Genomic DNA, 18945 nt, shown 5'->3' on the forward strand with positions numbered 1-18945 from the left:
AGTGTCTCTTGTAATGAATTTTGGTAATTCATTACCAAAAATTGTTCTTTGAGCCCAGAGCCATTAGAGTTTGTTGTAGTAATGCGAGATATTTACTACATTAGTCGCAATTACAGTCTCTATGACGCATATTAACACAAAAAGTTGCACCATTAGCTGGAGCCACAGAAGCTGCTGTGTCCATTAAATAAATTATTTCAATATTTCGTTCATCAAGCTCCAATATATGATTTAAGTGTTCCCACAATTTTGTAAACAGTGTATATGTTATTTAGATATATTACCAAATAAAAAAGCAGCAACTATGCAATATGACATGCAATATGTTTTCTATTTACTATTTTGCCCTGTCTACTTGCCTTCTCTCTATTTCTTTCATATTAGAGTCAGTGTTAGTGTCCCCAACAAAGCCCTATACTCTTCACTTGTCCCCTTCTTTTACAGTTCCTTTCATCCATCACCCCCTTTTCTTTTCTCCGGTTCCAGTATGAGCAATTGCACAGTGTTGGTACTGGGGTAGAGCTCTCCCACTCTGATGGAGGGAACATTAATCAGGTGATACATATCAGAGGGACAGATGCTTGGGAGGAGGAGAGGAGTCTGTTCACATGTTTCCGCCTAATAGCACTCAGCCTGTTCCCTCGTTTATTTGGCACTGTATGTTCATTTATCACTCTGCAGCAGAGCCTGAGATGCAATACTCTGCTCTCCAGTCCCTCTCTTCCTAGTTATCTATCTTTCTATCGTTCATGTTCTCCGCTCCTCATGTCTTCTCCCTGCCAGTCCTGTCTGTTTTAAACATGCCTTTCTCATTAATGAAATACCCTCAGCATTTAATCATTTTTTCCCACTCAACAATCCAATTCTGGAAGGGCATTAAACATTAGTATGTAACAGTGTTTCCTTAAAAAAACAAAAAACAAAGAAACAAGCAAACAAACAAAATACAGGTTTGTCTGTTTTAGCTTATAGTCATTTGATTCAGCACCAAGCAAAGATCAAAAATACACACTGCTTCAAAGAATTTGTTTTTTGTTGTCGTTTTTTTTTTTTTTATTTCAGATTGCCACAATACTAAACCAATTGCCACAGGACTAAACCAATACTACATGTATTTTCAAGTAATGCAGTCAGTACCTGATAGTGCCAGCTGACAGATGGCCATAGGATCCACTGGTAGATGAGCTGGGCCTAGAGCTGTTCAGGATGCTCACCAGGGAATTTGGTGATTTCCGGATCATTGCATGAAAATCAAAACTTGAGTCTGAGAATGGTGAACCAGGAAGGGGTCGTTTCCTACCCTGACGGGTAAGAAATCTCGGACTGGGAAAGCGAGACCCGGCTAAAAGAGAGAAAGCAAGTAAGTAAATATTATTTTATAATAACAGTAATCTAAAGCGATTACTGTGCAGCAGCTAACAAATCCTCATAATTCAACCGACGTTAAATTTTCTTATGTTTATACAGAGGTGGGTAGGGTAGCCAAAAATTGTACTCAAGTAAAAGTACTGTTGCTTCAGAATAATATGACTCAAGTAAAAGTAAAAAGTAGACATCCAAATAATTACTTGAATAAGAGTAAAAAAAGTACTTGGTGAAAAAATTACTCAAGTACTGAGTAACTGTTGAGTAACGTCTGATTTATTTTTTAACACGACAACAATCAGACAGACAAAAATACAAAATAATCTTTAGGCAAATTATGGCTCATCCAAGCAATAAAATAAATTAAAATTAATTAATTACAAAATAGCTTAAATTAAAATAATTCAGGTAAATTCAAGTACTTAATAAATAAAATAATAAATAAAAAATAAATATGCAAAAGTAACACAAATTTCCAAACCTTTATACTTTTTTACCAGGCAGAACTAGAACGAGGCAGCCCATAAATTCTCATAAACTGTGTGTGTCTCCAGTGACAGAACAACAGAAGGAAACACACACACACACACACACACAAACACATTTAATTTCTTTTGTGTTGTGATTGTTGCACATTTGATGCCTTGATGAAAGGGCAATAATAATGAAATACATCTCTACTCCTTTAATTAATTTCAGGAAGCCTCTAGTACTTTCCTTAGTTTCAGGTAAGCTAAAGCTTCTGGTTGCAAAGCTGTTTTTGTTTCTCAAAATATCTTCCTTCATGTTCATCAGAACAAAGAAATGTATACAGGTTTGTAACAACATGAGAGTGAGTAAATGATGACAAAATTTTCATTTTGAGTGAACTATCCCTTTAAATATGTGTTCGGCGCTGCAAGAAACGACACGTCTGATGTCATCTGTTTGTCGGCTCTTGCGGCGCTGAGTAAAGTTGAGCACATAAAAAAACTCGAAACAGCTGAACTGGACAAAACTGTATGTATGTGTACTGTATGCCTGCGCCTCGTCCATTAATTCAATAGTATTTGGCAGAAAAAGTTCTCTCTTACTTCTCAGCGTAAGAAATACAAGGTGTGAACTGACTGAAATGCGTGTCTCACGATGAAGACTTGAGAGCTCTATCATATGTAACCTAAAAGACAAACATGCGCCTATCTGCTTTGGCAGACACAGAAGACACCTCATAATGTATCTGCTCTCTCACACTTTTACTACGGTAAACATGCTTTCAATATGAGGCCAGGGGTGCGGGTTTTCCTCCTCATTTGTGTCTGCATTGCCGACGGTTGATTCTGACATGTTGCTAACTAACCCGTCCCGCCGCTGAGATTGAGTATGGTAACGTGACGAGACTGCACAACTACGTTTGATTGGTGAAACACAGTCACGTGGTAGAGCCTTAGGGGAAGTTTCTCTATCTGTCAAAATTAAACATTAAAATTGATGCGTAGAATACCAAAGAGGTAAAAAGAAAAGTAACGAGCTCATTGTAGCCTAATGTAGCGGAGTAAGAGTACAGTTTCTTCTTCACAAATCTACTCAAGTAAAAGTATAAAGTATAGTGATTTAAAACTACTCCTAGAAGTATATTTTTTTCAAAAACTTACTCAAGTAAATGTAACGGAGTAAATGTAACTCGTTACTACCCACCTCTGTGTTTATATGACTATTGTTACAACTTTATTAATTGTGTGATGTATCGTTTGAAGACTTTAAAGCAATACTAGTACTGTCTGTGTTTCTGTTGCTAGCACATCAACAGTTACAGCTAATTCTGTTTTACCCTCCACAAGCATTGCTTCTCTTCAGACCTCAACAAGTGCCCCAAAGTAAATATTGTAAAACACCGGCCCTGTGTGTGTGTTTGAGAGAGAGAGAGAGAGAGAGAGAGAGAGAGAGAGAGAGAGAGACTTTCCCCTCACCCAATTTTTAATCACATTTGATTTCCATGAATAGTTCTTTATTCGTGAATGGAATTGCAGTGGTCTGTTTTTGAAAAGCCTTCAGTAGAAAGCTGCTTCGTTGAAGACAGGCCCACTTGCACACAATGACAAGTATCTGCAGATTAAGAAATGACTTTTGTTGTCTTTTCATTGGAAATGTCACAAACAAGAAAGGAGTGAAAGGAGGAGGAGGGGAAAGGAGTGATGCCAAGGGGATGTAGCTCTTTTGTTAGATGGAGTGACACAATGACTTTATGACTCATTTTCCCTTCAGTTGTTTTAATTTTATCAGAAAGCAGAAGCAAGCAAATAAGATTACTCACAGTCTTCTTTCTCCATCCCTATCCCCCCTTCTCTCTTATTTGACACTTCAAAGCATTTACAGTGCCTGCCATTCACATGTAAATCACAAGATGTTTGTGTGTGTGTGTGTGTGTGTGTGTGTGTGTGTGTGTGTGTCCATATTCTTGCAGCATATTCACAATCTGGCCTGTTCACAGCTCTGCTCCAAGGCTTTCAATGGATTTAAATTTTGATGTGTGGGACACACACAAGGCTTTCACTTAGTCTCTGCTGATGAATCTACAATATGACAGCTGTTCAAAATGCTGAATTTTTAAACAAAATCTACAAAATAATACTTACACTTAACCAGCCATACCATTAAAACTACTGACAGGTGGAATAAATAACATTGATTGCCTTGTTACAATGCCACCCGTCAATGGGTGGAAGGCAGACTCTAAACATTCAGCTCTCAAAGCTGATATGTTGAAAGCAAGAAAAATGGGCAAGTGTATTAAACCGAGTGTTCAAGGGCTAAACTATGATGGCTAGACAACTGGTTCAAAGAATCTACCAAATACATAATATTAAATAGTTTTAATCTTAGGACAGATTGGTGTATTTAAAAAGGAAATAAGGCAGGCAATAACACTTGCTTTACTGTAATTCTTTTCCTATTTGATTATGCAGGCAATTAAACTTAAAATTAGAGTTACTGAACTGCATGTCTTCCTAAATTTACATTTATAGCATTTAGCAGACACCCTTATCCAGAGTGACTTACATTATCTCATTTTTATACAACTGAGCAATTGAGGTTAAGGACCTTGCTCAGGGGCCAAACAGTGGCAGCTTGGTGGACCTGGGATCAAACTCACAACCTTCCAATTGGTAGCCCAACACCTTAACCACTAGGCTACCACATGCCCACATAAATATGGATGTTATGTGCAATTTAAATTTAAAATGACTAATTAGGAACCAAATCATTTAAACAATGTCCTCATCAGAACACACATAGACCAAGCCTGTTACGTTTTATTAGTCTCCTTCCAACAGTAATTAAACTTATAGGAAGATAGCTGAAATCCAAGTAAGCTACTGCTGCTCTCTTTCCAACCTTGAAAATATTTGATAACACCGTTTTCTTTATTTGGTTGCATGCAATATCTCTACATCATAAAAAAGTGCTTTAAGTGGTAAATTGGCTTGGAACATGCATTGTAGAAACAGGAGGAGTTATTACCCAGGCTCAATCACTGTAAGACTGTGAAGTAGAAAAAGCCTTTACATCTCCATCGAAAAAAAGAATGGCGCTAATTGTTTTGTTCCAGTCTATTAATCTTAAACAGTGCCACAGAAGAAAGGATTTCTCCCATGATGAATAATGGGACATTCCAATTCCCACTTAATAGCAATTAATTTTCTGATACCATTGCAAGTTTGGCTAGTTTTAATTAGGTTGTGAGACTTGACAGAGAGGGAGCACTAACAAGAGGCTGACTAAACCATTCCCATCAAAGCAAAGTCAAAAGTCCAGTCAGTACATTCTCTCTTGAAAACGAGTGTGCCTTTAATTTTCTATGTGCCCTTAATAATTTATTGACACACACAGACACACACACACACACACAAAACACATTTTCCCCAGTCAAACCATTAAGCCAATTTTTTATTCAAATCAGGTGACTGTATTATCTTACTAACTTTTTAATCATTTGTCTTTTCATCTGCAAACTTAAGAAAAAGTGCAGTTTTGGATATTGCTTTGGTTAATTCACAGACAAAGAATAAACAAACTATTCATATATTGAATGGTCATTAATATATATTTGACTTTAGATACAATAATTGTAGAGACCTAAATCAAGTTACTCACATTTAAAATCACTGGATTCACTTTCATCACTTTTGGACCACATCAGGTTCAGAATATGTAGTCTGAACACTCACCTTCCAGAGCTTGGAGGTATTCCATGTGCAATGTACTGGTCCCTGCTCCAGTGTTGGATATGGTGGAAGGAATTATGTCAGCATAGGGGCTACGATGACCTGCTAGCATTGCCATTTGATGGTAGTATTCTGCAGTGGTCAAACCAGTGTGTTGGGCTACGAAATGGGGGAGAAGAAAAAACACAAATAGCTGCACAGTTGTGCATGTTGCAAAATACTAATTTAAACCAATTTATATAAATTATACAAAATTATAGGTTTGAACAATCAGTTCAGATTGGTCAGAAAGTTTTGATTATTTTTTTTATAACAGCAGCTTTGACAGTTCTGACTATAACTTATGTATTAATGCATTCTAATACACAATATTTTTACATTTACATCTTAGAGATTTGTATGGCTGACACTAATCATGTGTAATGTTGATATTTTAAGCTTTTTTAGGAGCATTGTATAAGGAGTTGCCAGTGTGAATATCATAATGGTCAAAAATGATGTTTGCACCTTGTGGTTTCTCAGTTATATTCCCAGCTACATTTCTTTAATAGCTTAAATTTGTGATATCAATAAAATAAATTACATATTCCGGTCTGTGCTGAATTTCCTGTAGTTGCTCCTTTTAATTTTTGTTATTTTCATTGAACTTGAGAAAGACTTTCTGGTAAACAGTGGAGGAGAAAATCCTCAACCTGCTCACAGAGTGTCTGAATTCTGCCCTTGCAGCCTTGAGTTGGCGCATTGTATTCTGATGAAATCTTGTGATGTCACATGATATTGTGTGCAGGTCAATGCCAAAAAAATGGATTTCCAAAATTACCAAAACATACACGTGACATATCAAAATGCTCGGCAAAATGAGGAGAATTGAGTTATGAGTATTCTGGTGTATTATTTCAGTTACATGCATATGAAATGTTATTTGATTAGTAAAAACCTAATTATTTAAATCCATTGTTTTCACACTTAAAAGAACTAAAGACGAAGGCACTTTGTAATATAATCACATATACCTGCACTCAACTCAAGGCTTGAGGCAAGTGAGACAGGGCTTCTGTATTTATTTGGGTAATAAACAGCTGGATAACATATCAGACCATGCAGCTCTCTTAATGCGTGGAAGAGAGGCAGCAGGTTGTTATCGGGAGGTGCAGCACTCCCTCCACATTGCATCCTCTCAGCAAGCTAGTTTCCTCTTCTCTCACTGCCAAAGTTAAAACTCCATTTAAAAACAAATGGTCCATATCTCTTCAGATCTGCATGCATAAAACAGAGGTACACTTGGGATTTTACTCTTTATCTCCTTCACTCCATCTTTGCCTCTTACCCCGCCAACATGTGCGCACACACTCTGTTTGGCTCTCAAAATGCAAATGCAATATTCATCACTGTGTTCTGGCTAATCTCTGCTCTATCTCAGCTATAAATTAAAGGGGAAGAAATAAGGAACACAAAAATAGATTAAAAACAAAAGAACTAAAACATAGGTAATGGCTCAGTCTCTAAGCCTGTAATATACGTTTTTGGCTAAATAAATGAAAGAGAAATATTCTAAACAAATCTGATATGGGTATTATGTCTGTAAGTTGATGGGTAGGGCTGCAGGGTTGCTATGCTAATTGTCTCTGCCTTGCTTTTATGTTTTTATTTTTACCCTTTGCAAAATGTATTGAGGCATGCACTTGATGGGCTGTTGTTTGGAAGTTTGGATATGTGAAGAGTTGTGGGTGGCACAATGGAAAGAAAAAAAAAATCCAATTATTCTGCATGCCACCACAGCCAGAGGGCATCCCTTCAGTCAGATGCATATAGAAGAAAGTAGAAAGCATGTGTGCAAATTCACAAAATGAAAATGGAACAGAATCAGAAGCAAAAAAAAAAGATCCAAACTATGGTTAGATCTGTTTCTCACAAATGATATCTGAAGCAGTTCTACATCTTTTATGTGTGACACACTAATTAAAATAACTTAAAATGATCATCTTTGGATTTGGCCAGGAATTATAACTTCCTTATAGATGAAGGAAAAAAAATGTTTTTTAATACTTCATCCTGATCAGAGCTGCAGTGGCTCTGGGGCCAATTCAAAGCTATGATCCATTTCTGTTTTTAAATTGTGTGATTTTCGAGTTTCATTAGGACTGTTTTTACCTTCATATCACCATCAAAATGAGTGTCCACACTAAGGTATTAGAGATAATATTTTCAGACAATTAAAGATATATATGAGACAGCTCTTGGAATGCCATTGCTGCATCTGGAGGTGCTGGGGAGGAGGAGGATAAGGAGGAAAATCTCTGAGTTCAGGAGTTTAGTCAGGATGACAAAGGGTTACATAAAAGATTATGTAAATATTAGACTGTAAATGCAATAATTCAGACTATAGGCTAAGAGGTGCACAGAGCCTTAAATTTGGGGATGATAGGGGCAAAGTGGCACAGAACACAGAGTGTATGCCCAGATGAGTTGTAGGCTTTTGGGCTGGATTTGGCCTTCCCTCACTCCATGAGATTTTGTGCCTTTCCAGATATGAGGTAGGAGATTTAATTTTGTACTATTTGGCTGAAGGATAAACAATGGTGCTGAAATGGACATTTGAAGACTTTGACAAGAAGAAATATATTGGGCTGTGCTGAACTCAGAGTTTGCGCTGACCCAATAGTTCCTCAGGTGCTCTTGGTTGCACTACTATAAACTGTTGTAAAAAGGACATTTTACTCTCCAGTGTCAACCAAATGAGGATGGGTTCCATTCTGAGATTTGTTCCTTTCAAGCTTTCTTCTTCATATTATTTCAGGGAGTTTTCCTTGCCGCCGTTGCTCTGGTGTCTTCTCCAAGATGTCCTTGCAGGTGGTGTCTTTGTATGTGCTGAAGACACATTTTTAGAAAAATCCCTCCAATAAACAGATTGTTGTTATGGAGTCCTATATGTTTTTAATGGCATCTAGATTTGTAATGGCATCTATAATAAGAGAATCAATCCGCACAAGGAGTTTCATGATTGTACTAGACATTATATTTATATACACTTATGTGTGAGCAGTGCAATGAAAAAAACATGCAGATACTTGCTAACAGCTTTAAATGATTTCCTTATCAGTATGAAACAAAATGTTGTCAACATTGAAACAAATGTTTGATCATAGGAAGATTATTGGTGCCACACTCTAAAATCTGCTGGGTTGAAAACAACCCAATTTGGGTTATTTTGGCAACCCAGCGCTTATTTTAACCCAGCTAGTTGGGTTATCATGTTTAACCCAGCATGCTGGGTTGTGATTTTAACCCAACTATTAGTTAAAAATGACTACACTGCTGGGTTGAATTTAACCCAAAATGGGTCACAAATTTAAGTGATTAAAATAATGAATCTACAACAATACTTAACTTGGTAATCCCGCCCACGGGAAACACGGAAGTATGTGGAAGCAATTTAGGTGCTCTAAATAAAATGTCGTCCTTCGTTTTATTAATACACGTTTTCTTATTTTTGGAAAGGATGTCTAGGCTAAAATAGCAAACCTTAAATCTAATTTATATGTCTAATATACGGAGCTGATTTCGTCATAACAGCATGTAAAACACTCGCATTCGATGAAAATGTATCAAATATCACAGTAAATGCATCACTGACTTCAGTCTGAAAAATTTACTTCCAATTAAATGTGTGTGAAATATGAAAACATTTCATGTAACAGTGTACAAGTTAAAGAACACAGAATCCAATGAAGCAGTCAGGTCACAGTAATAAAAGTTTATTAACTATACACAGTTTAATTAATAATAAAAAACAAATAAATAAGTTACAGTTTGTCTGCAAAAATGAATGCTGGCAGAACTCTTACTGCTGGTGTCTCCTCCCCAGGAAGTCCATACACCAAACTGCCACACCAGGGAACACTGCTTGCTGCCATCAACTAATTACATAGAAAATATTAATGTCAGTCAAAAGGCATTTTATCCAAGAATTGCTCCTAAATTATCCTAATGATCCTGGGTGTGTCACGAATAAAATGGCGGTCGAACATGTTTAGTTTCAAACCTTAACGTTATTTAGCCTGAGCTGCCCTCAGACATTCCCGCTTGTTTCAACCTCACAGCGAAGTTAAACAAAATGTAGAAGCAGAGCGGGAAATTGAATGTCCTAACAAAATACGTTACCATCAAGTAAACTCCGCCGTATCAAAACCGTATCTAACACAGAAATCATTTATAATAAAGTAGATTTAACATGTACAAAAATAATATATTTAAAAAGCATTTACCTTATTCCTTCCAAGCTCCGATGAAGATGCCACACACGCTCTCCTGCTCACTGATCTGGGATCTGTCGTGAGTCGGAGCATGGCTTCGTGAGGTAATCTCAGTTTAACTGACCGAAAGCCTAAATTGCGCATATAACATTAGTTTTTACAGTAAAGCAGATTTTTTATGGCTATGAACATCGTTAAATACATATTGAATAACAGAATTTCACTCGCTTTCATCTGAAGACGCAAAGATGGCGGCTTCTCGCACAGGTGTTGTCCGATTTTCACGTTGACGTGCATGCTCTCTTTCACGTCCGTGTTCAAAACCCAGCGCCGCTGGGTTATAGCTCAAAACAATTTCCAACACAAACTTGGGTTAAAACAGCCCAAAGTCCTACCCAGCGGCCTCAACCCAGCATTTGGGTTGAAAAAAACAACCCAGCGTTTTTTAGAGTGCAGATGGGCTAGTATGAATAATTCTATAGCTTCTGGGATTTTCACAGTCTAAAGTTTACTAAGAATGTTTAAATAAAGAAAATCATCCAGAAAGTGGCAATTCTGCAGATAAAAAACACCAGATACACAGAAAAACATTGTTGATGAGAGGCCAAAGTAGAATGACCAAACTAGTTCAAGCTGACAGAACGGCTACATTAAGTTGACCATGTCAGGTTCCAGTTCTGTCAAATAAGAAATGAACTTTTACTTATTTCTTCAAGCATGATAATAATAAAGAAGAAGAAGAAAAGAAGAAGAAGCAGAAGAAGAAGGAGATGAAGAAGAAGAAGAAGAAGAAGAAGAAGAAGATGAAGGTGTTATTAGAGTTGAAGAAACCATCTAAGGCCATTAAAGCACTGATGCTTATTAACTTCCTCCTGTTAAATTCTGATGACTTAATTCTGGTGAAGACATAAGTACTTACATTAGACTATTTGTAACAGTAGTAAGCTTTCTAATTACATAGTAACTCTGGATGGCATTTGTGTTTTATTAAGTGTAGCAGTAAAAGACCTTGATGTGATTATTGACGCCAGTCTTTAATTTGAAGCTCATGTAGATATCACTAGGATAGAACACGCATTCTTTTATTATATCTAAGTTGGATTATTATTATATCATGTTTCTGTAGGTGAATAAACAAGCTCCTGATAGGCCAGAACGAGTCCTAGATATAAACACATCACTCCTATCTTATCCACATTGTATTGGCTCCTAGTCATGTTTATTAATTATACTGATTATAAAACACCACTGAATGATCTTGCATTGCAGTTCCTGAACAAACTTTTGTTTTGTTCATAGGCATAAATTGTTTTTGGTGAACTTGGATGATTGGCTGTTTTAGGCTCTGGTCTCTGTCATTAAATATTTGATGTTTTTGGCAGGAAGGAATTTATGTTGGAACTATTTTGATTTAAAAAATTATGCAAATAATTTGCTTAAAAGCTCCTGGTTACACAAATGATTTGACTATTTAGTGTACAGTTATAGATAGGACATGATTACAAGTGCACTATCCTGTATTACTCTGACAAAGGTGGGCTCCTATTTTAGTCTGATTCCTTTCAACTTTTCATCCTATTGTCTCAGAGATTTTTTCCTTGCCACCATTTTCTCAGGCATGCTGTGAAATATTTAATTGCTGCATTTTAATGATATTGTATAGTAAGTCTGGCTTCCTTTGTAGTTTTAAAACAACTGCCTGTGATTCATACACTTATTTACACCTAGGATAATTTATTATAGATAATGTACATACTTGCATTTTCTGAACCAAGAGGAGTTGTTTACTACTGACCGTAGGCATGCTGAGGCAAACAACATTATAATGCACAAAGAAAAATATACTTTTATATATGTGGTACACTGTTAGCTTTGGTGGGATAGAAATATGTTTTGATTTTGTAGCAATTATCTGTAGACACCAAAAGGAGTCTCAATTGGCCTCTTACAGTAACTGAACTCAAGACTTCAATTAAAGTACCCTGACTGTGCAGCAGGCCAAAAGGCCAGTACACTGGGTCCTGCCAAGCCTGTAATTGATTTTCCCGTCTGATTCTGAGCAATGGACCTAAACAGCTCCCTATAGGCCTGAAGCTTCAAGTCCATGCTGCTTGACATCCCTTACTTCTGCCCTTTGCCCCAAACCCTGTGCTGGGCATACTCCCTTTAACTCTGAACATGACTAGAACACTCACTTGTTCTTTGAGCAGAGAAAATAACATGAGAAGAAGGTCAAAATCAATTAAGCTGGAACCTTGGGCATTGCCATCATCCTATTTTGAATGTGCAGCTTTAAAAGCAGTGTGTTAGCATTTGAAAAATGTGGTGCAGATATATAGCATATTGCAGTTCATGTATTTTGAAAGATATGGTCATTCAAGGCATTTTACGTGAAAGCAGAGAAAATGATTCACACTTTAGTCACCAAAGACTTCCACTTGTTGACTGTGTGAATTTTTAGCAATAAAAAAATCTGTAATGCCAAAGTGGTGACAACAGGCTTCCTCAAACCAGTGAAAATCTGTTAGCAGGTTTTTGTGCATGAAATCTTTGGAAAAAGCTATGCTATCTTGTGCCTAATAAAAAGAATGTCAGCAGACATGTTGGGCCCCTAAGTTCTTACCATCTGCAGGGCTGAGTCCCCTGGCTGCAGAGATCATAGAAAGAGAAGGGCTGCTTTGAATGGAGCGGATGTAGTCCATGTAGGGGTTGATGTACGGGTGTGGGGGGCTAAAGGGTGAATCCACTCCAACACATGAAGAATTCCGGTGGGGTGAGAATCTGATAACGGATATATCAGAAAATGCAGGGCTACCTGCCAGTACTGGAGGCCTGGATTGAAAAACATAGAGTAAAAGGAATTAGAATTTAAAATATTTGATATTTGCAAACACGTTTTTAGTATATATATATATATATATATATATATATATATATATATATATATATATATATATATATATATATACATATATATATATATTGCTCTGAAAAATATTGTACTGACAAAAGCTTGGAATTCACTATTGATTTTTGTTCCTGGAGTTACTTCACCTAAGAATGTAGCTGGAAGTGGAGCAGGAAATGAATGGTGACACTATCTGTCACCATCTGTGCAAACAAATCTCATAGCTAGAGGGAAGGAGTAAGCTCAAGTTAAATTCCAAATGTTTCCCTTACTTCAAAGATCAAAGCCAGCTATCATGGCAGCATCCTTATCAGATGATGATGGCCAGGAATTTTCTCATCACTCCCGTAATGACTTCCAATGTTTTCTAAAGTCTGATAGTTTTCTTAAGTTTGTTTTTGCAGATTTGTAGACACACTTTCTAAAGTAGCAATGTATGTTTATGTTTTCATTATCATTGGTAGAAAATCAATGAAATGGTTATATATTTTATATTCATAAGGTCAATCAAGTCTAATGGCAATAACTCTTCCTTAAGTGTTTTACAATGATCTGGGAGTAGTAGGGTTTCAGTAGATTCTGAGCCTACCATTGTATCACTGTTTGCAATGCAGAAGAATTTACCCTAGAAAAGTTTGGTGTAAGACACACATATGGGTTGTAAGGCTTGAAAAACAAAACAAATCTCTCAGAGGAACATGTTGAACCTGCTAGGATTTGCCAAGCAGCATCATTTTGAGAAAACACATTGGTAAGCTCAGCAACAATACCATTCATAAGCTTCACAAATAGAAAGGCCAGATTAGACTTTGCAAAAAAAAAGACCGGTTGTGGAAGATGAAACTAAGACCAGCCTGTAACAGAATGATCAGTATGGAGAAGTTTTCTAGGCAACCTACCGTAAGAGTTTTTAAATGTAAGGTGGGATATTCTTCAATGACCAAGTCAACCACCTGATCTCAACCCCATCAAGTATGCATTTCACTTGCTGAAGATAAAAATAAAGACAGAAAGAACCAGCAACAAACAACAACTGAAGACAGCTGCAGTAAAGGCCTGGCAAAGCATCACAAAGGAGAAAACCCAGTCTATGCTTAGATCTATTATTTCCAGACTTAAGGCAGTCAACCTGTAAAGATAATTCTCTGCAAAATATAAAAAATAAAAATTTTATTTATGATTGTATTAATTATTCCAATTCCATTTGAGCCATGAATATTGGGGGTCTGTGTATAAAAATGGTTGCAATTCCAATACAGGAATACAGAGCAAAAAATATAAAAATTGTCAAAATAAATATGGACTTAACTATACACCCACTTCCATTTGCTTCTTCTGCAGTGATTTAATTTTTTTAAACTGGTTTGTGTGTCTCTGTGTGTGTGCATGCACATATTCCATCATATTCATTTAGATTAGTGGACAGGTCTACAAAAGGTTAACGCCTACACATATTATAACAGTAAATAAAAAACAAGTTTCCACACACTTCCATGATGAATTACAATCTCTCTTTAAAAGCCAATGGCTGCAATACATACAACATTTATTATCTGATATCATGAAACTTTGCTACAAAATCAATACCTGCAATAGCAGCTTTAACACAAGCTTGAAATCAATAAACCTGGTGTTTGGGACAAAGGAAACCATCAATGAACTAAGGCTATTATTGTATAAACACAAATCTCCATCCACATCCCCAAACTAGGGGGCCACTTTAAGAGAAATTATTTGCTTTTGTGAAAGGAGATGGGATGAAAAAGAACGCTGAACTTTATTCTATTGATATGATATGATAAACAGTTTGTTCTGGTAGATCCAGGCTGGATAAGAGAGTGCAGTATAGCCCAGAAGAATAAGACTGTATCACTGTAGGCTCTCCATCAGAATGATAATGATAAGCCATGTCATATAAGAAAGAGGGTCTGAATGATCTCCACATCACTGTTTTACCCAATGGACCAATGCTCCACTAGGCCCACTAACCCAGATTTTTGCCACTTGAAGTACAATAAACCTGGAGAAATGCAGCTTTTAAGTGTTATATAATTTGCATGGATTTTGAGTGAAATTGATAAAATAGGGTTGAGTTTATTTGCTTAGTCATAAAAGTTTAGGCCCAGAAGAAATTGAAGGAGAGTTTACATTCTTTTCCCATGACTGTGTGTGTGTGTTTGTGTGTGCATACACACACTGAGCATTTTATTGGGAATACAAATTGACTAATCAGCGAATTATATTGTCACGTCCCCTGCCAACATCACACCTGCACCCCCGCACTCCAGGCCTGAGTTTTGATTCTGCCTTTCCCTCCTCAGCAGACCAGCTACTTATCTGCTCCCTATTTTCTCCACTCATCACTAAACTTTGTCACATTTAGGAATTTTTTGTTTGGAGCCTTTTTTCTGTATTTGGACCTGTTTAGGTATTTTTCCCTGCCATTTATGTTATCAAGGGGTTCTCCTTGGCTCCCACCAACAAGACCTCCAGCAGATCAATAAAACTCTCCACGACCCTAGATACATTTTTATCTAACATTCACAACCTGCAGAATACTGCACCACCCCCACCCCAACCTGCTGCCCCAGGCCCAACCCTTGTACACGCCATAAACCCGGAACCTCATCTGCCTGTCTCACCCACTTATGATGGTGAAACTGGCAACTGCTGCTCCTTCCTTTCTCAGTGCTTGCTGGTTATCGAACTCCAGCCTCATCATTCCCCACAGAAAGGCCTAAGGTGGGGTGTAACTCTTGTGGCTGGAACAATCATGCCTTGTTTGACACATTTTTTAGTGGCTTGGACAATGCTGTCAAGGATGAACTTGTCTCAAGGGAACTTCCTGATCAAAAGCATGACCTCATGGACATTGCTGGTCACATAGACCACCACCTCTGACAATGGAAAAGGACATACCCCAGGGAGCGCCCTTCCACCTCGCCTGAAACTATGCAGGTGAACCAAAGGAGCACCAACGTCGGCTTAGGGAAAGGGCATGTTGCCAGAACTGTCCTTTACAAGGAAAAAACCCTAGTGTGGTTGAGGGCACTAGGGGCCCAGATTCCGACTGCACCTTGACAACCCGTTCCTGCCTCAACGTTTGTATCTCCCACGACAGCAGAACCCATTTCACCACAGCTCTTATTGACTCTGGGGCAGACTAAAACCTTATCTGTGCCTCCATCATGGCCGACCTCAAGATACCTTCTGTTCCCCAGCTATTGACTGGATCAAGAATACCATCCCTGACTGGAGTCCATCCTGCCTTTCTTCCTGTTGCCACTCACAGCTATTGACTCTGTTCCTTTCATCTCCAAGGAGGTGTGCACTGACCACTCCAGGTAGCTCCCGACTATGTAAATCTTCGATTTGTCTCAATTCGAACTCCTCCCTGGTACCACCCCTCCTAGAGGACCTGAAACCTAGGCCACAAGAAAGTAAATCTCGGAATCGGAATCACTGGAGAAGGATTCTTCTTTGTTGAAAAGAGGGCTAAGTCTCTACAACCCGGTATTAATTATCGTAGGCTGAATGACATTACTGTAAAGAATTGCTACCCATTACACCTACTCTCTTCCAGGCCCTCATTAATGATGTTCTTAGGGACTTCCTTAACATCTTTGTCTTTGCCTATTTTGATGATAACCTGATTTTCCCTCGTACCCTCAAAGATCATGTCTAGTGTCCACCAGGTTCTTTAAAGACTTCTTGAAAGTAAGCTTTATGTGAAAGGTGAGGAATGCAAATTTCACCAGATGTCTGTCTTTTTATTTAAGTACAGAATCTCCTCTTCAAAGATTGAAATGGAACCCTCTAAAGTAATGTCATTTTTGGATTGGTCCACACCTAAATCATGTCAAGCCATCCAATGATTTCTGGATTCGCTCATTTTTATTGAAGGTTTATCAGGAACTACAGTTCTGTGGCTGCCCCCCTCTTAGCCCTCAGCTCCACCAAGTTATTTTTCCAATGGAATACTTAAGCTGCAGTAGCCTTCTCCAATCTTAAACACAGATTCTCCTCTGCCCATCCTTACAATCCCCGAGCCTTCTTTACATGCCTTGTGGCGGCCATCACACTTGACATTGAAAAGAGGGTTAGATAAGCCCTGAAACGTGAGACTAGCCCCAGCAATGTTCCCTCTAATCACTTTTTCGTACCCATTTCCATGCATCCTTGAGTTTTAGAATGGGAACAAAACTCCAAGCTAGCCTGCCACCTTGGAAGGGCCCACACCTTATAGCTCATTTAGCATTGCTTCTGATGGGCCGACATGAGGGAAGACAGCCGCCAGTTTGTGGCTGCTTTCCAGGTTTGCATCAGAACAAGTCCTACAACTTATCTCCTGCAGTCTTCCTTAGACACCATAATGTCCCTCACTGCCCCTGGTCTCACATAGCTCTCGATTTCATCAGTGGCCCTCAATTTTGTCCCCATACCCCAGCTCCCATCTGATAGCTAGATGGCAGAACTTCTTGTGCTCCACATTTTTCGCTTTCATGGGCTCCCCATCAATATTGTTTCCGACAGGGGGCCACAGTTCTCCAACCGATTCTGAAAGGCTTTCTGCAGGCTAGTCAGTGTTTCGCCCAGCCTGTCCTAAGGGTATCTTCCCCAAACTAGTGGACAAATTTAAAAAAAAAAAACAAAAGCTGAAAACAACCCTTTCATCGCTGTCTTGGCAACCAGCCTCCCCTTTTCCCCACCCAGGAACAGGAGGTATCCGTTTCCTTTGCCCAAGCTTTCCTCCAGAAAATCAGATCTACCTGAGTTTTGATTCCGCGTCTCCCTCCTCAGTGGATGTGCTACTCACCTGCTCCCTATAGTCACTGCTCATTACTTCCTGTATTTATAGCCTCATTCTCCTTCCCCTCCTTACTGGATTATTGTTTTTCTTTACCCTTTTCTCCATTTGGTTGAGTCAGCTTTTTCCAGTTTATGATCCTGTATTCCTGTATTTTTGTATAACTTTTTCCTATTTTGGGTTTTTTCTGTGCCAATTATGTTATGTGGAGTTACTTGCTAACTGTTAAATACCAGTGTTCCTCTGCCATTTGTGTTATGTGGAATTATTTATTGACTTAAGCTCTCTTGAGCTCTCCCTCAATATTGCTCACTTTCTGGTTTCTTGGACTGTTGTGTGACTTTATGTTTATATAAACATTATTAGGTTTATTACTTTCAAGCCATTAAAAGGAGTCTCCACCGGTTCCCTCTCTCTGCCTATGATTTCCTGCATCATCTGGTGACAAGCCTGACATGTATGGCAGTAAAGCAATGCATAAAATCTTGCAGATATGGTTCTGTAAGCTTTGAGTAATATTCACGTGAATCATCAAAACACAAAAAAAAATGTGAATTTAGTGTTTTATCCATGGCATGAGCATCGGTTCTGGGCAGACTGGTTTGAGTATTTTATGATGGCTGATGTTCTGGGAACTTTATACACAGCAGACTTGGGTTTCCAAAAAAAACAAAAAAACAGCTGCACCTGTTAGGGTGTTTGAATATAGTGTCCTTAGTTAAGTGACATATACCTGGCCATCCACATGATGCAAATTAAAAGATAATTCATAATACCTGGCCACCTTCTTCCAACGCTCCATGGTTCTCATGCTCAGGGGTCATCATTGGCACCAGCAAGCTGTAATGCATGTTTGTTCTGACAAATTTCTATAAGAAACCTTTAAGCAATTTGTGCTATTAGCTGTTTTTGTTTTGTTTGTTATTCTTCTTCTTATAATTTCAGCAAAAATTAATATGTAGACTAAACTGTAAGTAATATAGACTTGGTCAAGAGATTGCACTCCCTTCTGCTACTCAGGCAAATGAGGGCCCAAGAAACCTAATGGTGCTACAATAGTACAGTGTTTTTTAAAAAAAAAAATCCTTTGCAACTATTTATCATTGCCCACTGTAATTTGCTTGGAATTTGAAAACAAGATTCTGAGGTCAAATTTGGGGTATGGTCATACATATAAGGTGTAGTTAAGGTGAGACATTTTTCTCAGGAACTGAAAGTTTCACTGAGTTTTAATTTGGTATGCATCTACACAGTGTTGTAATGTAACGAAGTAAATAAGTTATAAATTGTGAATGTACGCTTGCATTGTTGATCAAAGTCACAGTGCTTTTACTGCCACAACGAGTTGGCAGATTTTATCTTAGTAGAGCAGCTATCTTAAAGGGACACGCCACTTTTTTCAAAAATCTG

At 38.0% G+C, this 18945-nt stretch overlaps 1 protein-coding gene across 2 annotated transcripts in view; it reads right to left on the reverse strand.

The window, feature by feature from the left end:
- Nucleotides 1-18945, reverse strand: part of gli3 (GLI family zinc finger 3) — a 131283-nt gene that overhangs the window by 26645 nt on the left and 85693 nt on the right. For both annotated transcript variants that reach the window (XM_060861474.1, XM_060861473.1), the window contains exons 5-7: nt 12444-12652; nt 5571-5726; nt 1138-1342 (exon numbers count right to left, since the gene is read on the reverse strand). In XM_060861474.1, coding sequence (XP_060717457.1) covers nt 1138-1342; nt 5571-5726; nt 12444-12652 — 570 coding nt within the window. The remainder of the gene's footprint in view (nt 1-1137; nt 1343-5570; nt 5727-12443; nt 12653-18945) is intronic.

The sequence above is a fragment of the Tachysurus vachellii genome, chromosome 25, assembly GCF_030014155.1.
Source record: "Tachysurus vachellii isolate PV-2020 chromosome 25, HZAU_Pvac_v1, whole genome shotgun sequence".
NCBI classification, from domain to species: domain Eukaryota; kingdom Metazoa; phylum Chordata; class Actinopteri; order Siluriformes; family Bagridae; genus Tachysurus; species Tachysurus vachellii.